The 8770-nt window shown below is 47.7% G+C and overlaps 1 protein-coding gene across 2 annotated transcripts in view; it reads right to left on the minus strand.

Moving 5' to 3' along the window:
- Positions 1 to 7375, minus strand: part of SLC1A2 (solute carrier family 1 member 2) — a 131348-nt gene extending 123973 nt beyond the window's left edge. For both annotated transcript variants that reach the window (XM_011356828.2, XM_011356827.2), the window contains exon 1: positions 7109 to 7375. In XM_011356828.2, the coding sequence (XP_011355130.1) occupies positions 7109 to 7125 (17 nt within the window). In that variant the 5' untranslated portion in view covers positions 7126 to 7375. The remainder of the gene's footprint in view (positions 1 to 7108) is intronic.
- Positions 7376 to 8770: the final 1395 nt, after the last annotated feature.

Genomic DNA, 8770 nt, shown 5'->3' on the forward strand with positions numbered 1-8770 from the left:
CATCCTTCTCAGTTGCCTAAACTTACTACCACTTGTTTCGGTGGCATTTTCTTTTAAATGTCACATTTCCATTTAAAGCTAGATTAACTTCTTTCTGTGATCATTGCTAACCTCTTAAATTCTTTATCATCTCTTTCTTCAGGGAAACTTGGCTATCTCACTTCCTTTGATCAGAAGGATGGGGGACACCCACTGGAGCGAAAACAAACAAACGAAGGGAGAGCTTGTGAAATAGGAAGGAAATGTGAAGAGCAAAATGTGGATAATATGAAACGGTAGAATGAGATGACAAAAAACGCAAGGCACCCAATAACAGCATAAAATCAAAATTTCTCGAAGCTTCAGTGTCTGCATCTGAGCAAAATATTTCCTAGGAATTGTCCAAGGATTTAATGAAATCATATATGTATAGTCACACAGACCTGGAATAACTTCAAATAAATGGTCCTATTTTTATTTGTTTATGGCGATATCTCCGAACACTGTTGATACATGACGATCGTCTCATGAATACCAAATGATATATTTGGTAGAGACACTTTTTTTTTAATCAGAAGAGAATGGAATGCTGTGGGAATTGGAATTCCCTAAGGACCCAGGGGTCTCCAAAGGGAGTTCAACCACCAGTCTGGATAAAGCACTGACATATACTGCCACCTATAGGTGATCAGCAAACTGTGCCACTCTTCAAAATATGCATACAGAAATGGCATCTAAAAGATTCCTTCCTCAATTTAAAAGGCATCCCTAGTCATAACTGTTTGCATGCACTGCAACAAACAAACAAACAAAACCCACCACCACCAACAGCAGCCCCACTCCTAAAAAGGCAGGGTTAGTAGCTGTTCTAGAAAAATGGGTAAATCACAACCCTAAACGGCCGCGCTTGAAAATCATATAAGGAAGGATAAATTCCATGGCCCCGCTAAATGTTCAGCTACATTCGTCACTAAGAAGTGCATGCCCAAGGCTCAATATTCCAAAAGATAGCACCCATGTGGTCATGCCCTGTGCCGTTTCAAAGCAGCACATCTGGATAAGACAATACTGTTGGCGTCCTGACAACCAGTTAAAGAGAACTCTTTCATTAAGAACCACCCAGAGCAAAGTTAAAGGAAATAACAAGGAGGTAAGTGGTTAAAAAGAAGAAGTAGCTGGAATTACCTTTCATGACACAGAAATGGGATTTTGAAGAATTCCTCGAATCCACAACCATTAGGTTGTGGCATACCCTGAAAGGATGGAACCCCAGCTCATTTTCTCCACAGCTGCCACAGAGAAGGAGGGCGTCAAGCAGGTTACATGAGAGAGTGGTCTCAGAAAAGACTATGCCCAACCTGGAAGGCACATGCCCTGTCTCAGCAGGCAGCCACTCTGCAGCTCCAGCCGACCCTGGACCTGCAGAACTAAGCAGTGTGCCCTAGCGGTTAGGGTCACAGGTCCTAGAGCCAGGTTGCCTGGGTGTAAGGTCTGGTTTTGCCACTCGCTACCTGTGAAATCTTAGGCAAGTTACTTAGTTTCTGTGTCTCAGTTTCCATGCTCATAAAATGGGGAGAATGATAGACTCTGTGCATCATTGTTGTGGAGATTAAAATAAATTAATACGTGTTAAGTGTTTAAAACAATGCTGGGCTGTAACAACTCAATAAATAGTACCAAGACAAAAGGGCAAGTCCTTTGTCATCAGATCTGCCAATTTTTGAGAGAAGCCAGAATCGGGATTGTTTTTCAGGTGGAATATTTTTTTAAGTATAAATAAATGATTCAAACATTTTCAAAGTCCTGTGTGAGCCAAAAAATATATGCCCAGGGGCCACATCTGGCACCCAGGCATCCAATGTCACATGTGTAGTGCTGTGGGAAGGGCGAAGCTGGGGAGGCAAACAAGCCGCAGACCCACTGCCAACTTTGCCACCAGCTCTGTGTTCCTGACAGCACAGTGGCTGAGAAGCTGGGATGGCAGGAGCACGTGACAGAAAGTCCTGTGCCAGATTACGAACAGCAAGTGACAGATGGCCCTCCTGACCAAATGTAACAGAAGAAAGTACTCTCGGCAATTTAAATGAAGCCTATAATATATACAGGGGGTGTAGGGGTAAACTGTCTCCCTCCTGGTCCCCAGGGACTTCATTCAAGGTCTTTAACATGTACCATCATCTATCCTATAGGGAGCCGGGATTGACACAGACGAAGTCCAGCCACCAAAATAGAGTTCATTCCCTTCATTTCATTTTTAAAAGACCGTCCTTGCTCAATGAGCCTATAATCCAAAGCAGCTGCCAAGATTGCCGAAAACACCAGACGGCAGTTCAGCAGACAGCCGTCATATCTGCTCGTCGAAGTGAGAAATTTGATAAATACGTGAATGAAAGATAAGTAAATAAATATCAACACCATTGAAAAATAAAAATTAAAAAGATTCCAAAGGACTACAAAAATTAGGTATTCTTTTTAAAAGTTTAGCGATCTACGCTTTTCTTCATTCTTTAATACAGCTGGCCCATTGTCTTCTCTGCCATTGTTTGAAGCCAAGCAGATTTATAATGAGATGCTAGTCCTTTTCTATCCTACTGACAAATATGCTGCCCATCTGCCTCCAATCAATGATGGAGCACGTGGAGATAGAACAGTGAGATATTTTTAAATACTCCTTTAATTAATTAATTCCAAGGACTCAGTGCTTCGTGTGTTGAGGGGTGAGGGGCGGGCAGAGGGAGGAGACAGCAAGCACAGGATCGATCGTAAATAAAGAGATTTGCCTTAATCTGGATTCTAAAACCCTTGCTATGAAACATCCTGCTTGCCCCCAACAAGCTGTTAAGAGCACAGAAGAGAAGACGGCAAGCAAGACGGTGTATGGCATTTGTGAGATTTTTCAGATTTCGAGGACAAGTTCTTAAAATGCAAACAAAACTAAAACGTTTTCTTGAGAATGACTCTTCTGCCTCCCATTGCTTAGAAGAGTTTAAAATATCGGTGTCTTAATTTGATTAAAATACCTCTAGCAGGCGATTGAAATGGAGTAGATTCAGTTTATTCTGAGAGGCATGCCAGTCCCATGGGGATTAAAATCACTATGGAAAACAATTTAGTATGCCTTTAAAAGGGGGGAAACCAGACACGGGGCATTGTGTGACACGGCCATGGAGGAAGGTGGGGAGGGGAGATTTCCACCGGAATCAACAAACCTGTGTTGCGCTTCAAACTGTGAAAAGGCTTTGCAACCCTGGATCTGTAGGATTTATGGCATACTGACCCAGAAATCTCACACTTCACTATTAATATTGCTTCTCCCTGCTGCCGAAGCACCGTCTCTTAAGGACTTTTCCTTGTCTGACAATTCCCTTCAATCTGACCAAAGGAGATGTCACCGTCCAGTGCTGCATAAAAGAGGATAAGAAGTGGCCATTGAGACTGACGCACAGACCCATCTTTTGGTTTTTAACATCCTGGCTTTTCCATTTCGCAAGCTTCATTTGGATTTAGGAATTATTTCTTGAGAATTAAGCTTTCAATCACTCACAAGAGGGTGTCTTAGCCAACATGAAATGGCCTTCTCACAATTCCATGATAGCTATTTTACCCAAGGAGGCTGATTTTTATATTCTTGAAAATGAGAAAACGAGAAATGAAAACTGCAGCCAAGCCTGAGGCATGCAATATGCGAACCCCTCTGGACCCCAAACCCCATGCCCTCCACTCCCTCCACCATAAGCCGACCCCACCAGCTCTTACTCCAAATGACCTCACCTCATTCCCGGGGAGGAGGGAGAAGGCAATCGTTATGTTTTGCTTTTGTTTGCTTGAAATAATAAATCCAGAGGTCTCCCTTGCCAGGGTTTTTCTCTTGTCAGCAGTTTTCTGTTTCACTTGCTTTCTAAGTCAGACTGAAACCCAAGCCCCCGTGCTTGGCTTTCGCCCTGACCCCTTGCTCCTGGGAGCTTATCAGAAGACAGATCACCTTGGGTTCCTGACATACACGGTGCCCTAGCCCCCTCCCACTCCCAAGGACGTATTTCTAAAATGCCTGCCTCTGCAGCATCGAGGCATGCCACTATAACTCGGTCAATAATAGACACTGGCTTGTCTGCCACCAACTACTTATAATCTTTTTCCAATCTGGGTCAGGGACCTAAAACCATAATTCTAGCCATGGCAGGGGATTCAGAAAAAAAAAAGAATGTTCAACTATCAAATTAGACCTTGCTTTGCAAGAAAATACTTCTCAGGGCCTGGGAACTACCAGAGTCCACTTTTGACTTTTATAGAAACTGGATGCTAATAATCTCAATTCCAAAAAAATCAGAAACCTCAAATAACCAGACTGTGTTTGAGTATGCTTTGCAAAGACTAAGTGCACAGGCTGATATTAAGAATATTCCAAAAAGCAATTTGCAGGGTGTGTATGCCAAAGGTTTGAGAGAAAGCCGGTAATCTCCTGCACCAGACATGCCTAGTATACCCTAGGCATCAGCGATAACTGATATTTCCAGGCGATTATCCCAAAGTTTTGCCAAGTCCTGGAATCTTCCTGAAAAGATATTACATTCTATATCCTTTATTCTTAAAGCCCATTTTCACTGGACCACCTACTTCAGTTACTGAAAGAATCAAATGTGATGTTGTACACACATGAGCTTTGAAAGTGGAGTGCTAAACAAATATAAGATATTACTATTGCTTCTAATAATTCTTTAAAAATTGGTAATCGACATAGGGTGCTGACTGTAACTATATCGCCAAATAATTGGTAACCAAAATGTTCAGTTTACCATACTATCCCATCCCCCAAACACTCTAGATCAAAGAGAGTTGAACTGAAAATACGTACATCGAAAACATATAATAACCCGTACTGCTGTTTTTGCTTCCTTCTTAGCAATGTATGTTTCAAGGAAACAATTTCAACATCATTAGAAGGCAATGGCTAACAAAGGAGACCAGCCTGAGGATTCTTAGTAAATTTCCCTTGATGACACACATTAACCAAAGACACCAGAAGAGGAAAGAGATCCTCACCAAACCATATAAACAATTTACTAATCAAAGTCCTCAACTGGAGCCAGCTTTCTAAAAGCCAGCTCCCAGACTCTTAATGTCTTTCTTTGTAGCCCCTGGCATGCGAGATCTACCCATCAAATACTCAGTAAATGTAGCTGGAAGAAGAGATGGAAGAAAGGAAAGACCAGGTTTTCTGAGAATGTCACTTGCTCATCAGTTACTGCTCTGAAACGATAATGGGTCCTAGGTCTTTCCATATTTGCTTCCCAGCCTTTCAAATTTTCTCAACTCTTTCATCTCCTATATACAAGTTCCCTTGACCAATTTCTTCGTAATTCCCCACAGCGCACAAATATGGCATTAACTGCTGAATGTGTGTCTTTTAAAAATATCGAAAATCACTTCTGCTCTATACTTAATGTCAAATCATTTGGCAGCTCTCATTTAGGACAAAGGTGAGATAAACACGATCTGGGGATTTCTGTTGTCTTAACCTCTCCTTTCACTATCTGGCCATCAAAATATGGAGTGAGCGGGATGCAGGATTTGAAAGGCTACCATCATCCCTTCCTTTCACAGATGTGTCCCAACCTAGCCTTTACGAGCAGAGTAAATCTAGAAGGGCTCTGAAGGCAGCCAGAAATGCCTTAATATCTTTTCTAATATGAAAAACTTTAATTAAACAGGGGAAGGCACTGAGTTTGAGCCATGTGGGCTCTTAATACTTAATTCCAGAGATCTGTTTTAGCACAATATCCCACCCTCCTTGTAAACGGTGTCTTTCTGGAGCATCTTTTTGGAGAAACAATAATCAAAAAGGTCCAAACTGCTGAACTGTTAGGATGAAAAGAGAGAAGAAATATGCTACCTCAAGATGCCAGACCCCTTTAGAAGGACTCCAAGGGACAGAAAAGGGATGAGTTCTTCTCTTAAACACAGACAGTTTTAGAAATATTTCCCCTTTGTTGGAGGTTGGGGTCTAGAGATCCGTCTTGGAAACCAGTTCTTCACTCCTACTTAAAGAGACCCATGCCCCCCAAACAAGCTGAGGAGTTGGTAAAAGTATTAAAGAGAAACTATGGCGCCAGCACCAAGAACTCCACCTGTGCGCAGGGACTCTGCTGATATTTGCTTTCCATACAACATGGGTCCAGTGATGGGATCAAGTGGCTAGTGCAATTTTGTGACTTAACCAACGAACTGAGCTCCCCAACCAGTCTTTTCATTTCTACTCAGGTTCCACCGAGCAGGAAAAGTTTTCTGGGAGATACCGGTCCAGGCAGGGATTTTGTTCCAGACCCTTCCTTTAAAGTCTGACTATTCGAGGGATCCTTTTGCCCCTTGTAGCCCTGTCTCCCTTTTGCTACAGATAAGTAAGCTGTCCTTACTTATCGCTGAGAACAGTCTCCATCCAACTGCAGCCTCTGGAGGCAGGAGGCGACTCCACAGCCGCAGGCTGAATGGGGAAGCCGACGCTATCCCGCTAGAGTCTGGGGAGTCCTGTGCCTGCCCAAAATCACTTATTTTCCCGCCTCTTCCCGGGAAGCACCCAAATCTCTTCCACTCTTCCTTGGAGCTGGCCAGGGAGATTCCGCCATCCAGGGACAAGGAGCAATCAGTGCAGGCCGGGCATCTATTCAGTAGCGACCTGCAAATCTGACATTCAAGGCCGCGCGCGCCAGTCCTCGCCCCGCCCCGCCCTGGTACCCGCTCATTCATCCAGGCGGGTCCCCACCTTCCAGCCTGCGCGCCGCTCCAAGCTCCGCTTCCCGGGCAATGTCTGCCGCTCACACAGTGCCCAATCTCTTATCGTTTTTAAATCTCAAAAGTAATCTCAAGAGAATTTTTTTCGCCACACTTTTTCACACCCCCATCGTACCCTTTTAATAAAATAAAACAATCCTCCATCTCTCACATCTTCAAAGGGTTAAAATGCAAGCTTCGCGAAAGAAAATCCATCCCCTCGCCACCATCCCACCCCCAGCCATAGCTCCGCCACCGTCTCCGAAATCCGGAGCCGACGTCTCTCTGTCCCCGTCCCGGATAGGGTGCCACCACCCGAGCGCGCCCCCCGCTTTCCTGCGGGTCCAGAGAAAAGCCCCCTCACCCTTCCGTGGATGCCATGGCCTGGGGAACGCCCCCTCCTCTTCGGCACAATCCTGCAGCGGCGGGCGAGGGAGTGAGCGGAGGCCGGGGTGAGCGCGCGAGAGAAGCCGAGTGCGGTATTTAAGGGGGAGCCTCTCCCCGCCTTCCACCGCCCCCCCCCTTGGGTAAGCCCTTTAGCGCCTCTACGCGCGCTGGAGGCTCCTGCGGGCGCTAATCCGCGTCTCCGCTCTCCTCTGTGCGCGTCCCGCGCTCTCTTAGGCCCGCCTAGCTGGCACTTGGCGGGGCGTTCTGGGGGCTCGGAAGGTGGCTCCCCGGAGAGAGCACCGCCCCCCGGACTGCGGGAGGGTGCGCGGGAAAGGTGCGCCGCGGCCACCGCGGCTGCCACCTGTGTGTGCTGCCGGGCTTACAGGCGCAGCGTCTGGAGGAGCGCGGGTGCGGAGGGTGGTGGCGGGGGAGGACGAAGAGTGTGTGTGCAGTGAGTGTGCGAGGGAGTGTGTGCGAGCGTGCGCGCGTGTGCCGGTGTGCGCCCGCCGGGGGAGGAGGTGGAGGCCGCTGCGCCCTGGCTGGGCGCGGGCCGGGGAAGGATTGCAAGGTTTAGCCCCGCTGGAGCTGGGGATTTGCAGGCGATCCCTCTCTATTTTCGTCGCGAGCTGACAACACCCACGCTGCCGCCTCTGGAGATTCCTTTAACTTCCGCCCCCTCACCCCCCCGCCCCATCTCGATACGCGGTCCCTCCTCTGCCATCCCCTCCCCCAGCCTCTCGCCATAAATTAGCCAAATAAGAAAAGAGGCCCCGCTGGTCCCTGGGAAGGCCTGGGCAGCCCGAGGCAGGAGCTCAGGATCTTAAGAGTCGCTATTGTTTCCCCTCAAGCCGAAGTGGCCCCGGGTCACCCCGCGCGGGGCGACGCGCAGCCTATGGCGCGGAGACCTGGGATGCCACTCGGTCCCCGCCTCCTTCGAGCAGCCCTGGGCGCTCCGCCACACTCCTTGGCACAGCGGCGCACACACCCCCCAAGCTCACCCTCGCAGGTGGCACACCCACCCTAGTCTCCCACGTCCCAGGTACAGGGCCCCGAAGAACTCAAGCGAACGAAACACGAAGGCGGCGTGGCCAAAATGGAGCCCAGCTGCGCGCCCTCCTCCGCGGCGGCCCGAATAAATCTCTGGCCTTCAATTATTCAGCAGGATTAATATTAATGCAGTTCCCTGGGGGCGGCGGGCGGGGTATTGGAAGACCGTCGTTTTTTTAAGCCGAAGGAGGTCGGCCTCGGGGGCACTGGCTGGCAAGGCGCGGAGAGATGGCCCAGACTAGTGGCAGGGGACCTGTCTCCACCCATTCGGCTTCGCTCACGGTCGGCTTCTGAAGAAGCCCCGGAGGCTGTGCGCGGAGACAGATGGTCTTCAGCAAGGGGAAAGTCCAAGCATCTCCTCCAGTTTTGCATAATAATGACAAGATCTGTGCAGATTTTATTATCTTTTGGACACAGAGGACACCTACAGCTCCACTACCCGCTGGACTTTGTGACCACTGAGGAAGGAAAGCTTCACTTTTCCTGTCTAGAAAAGGGGATCAGAAGTAACCCCCTATGCAGTGCCGCGGTGAGAATTACAGGCTCTCTCTTGAGAGAGACTGTGGTGCAAGCCTGTCGCTTAGAATCTGCC

The sequence above is a fragment of the Pteropus vampyrus genome, unplaced genomic scaffold (assembly GCF_000151845.1).
Source record: "Pteropus vampyrus isolate Shadow unplaced genomic scaffold, Pvam_2.0 Scaffold31, whole genome shotgun sequence".
Taxonomy (NCBI): Eukaryota; Metazoa; Chordata; class Mammalia; order Chiroptera; family Pteropodidae; genus Pteropus; species Pteropus vampyrus.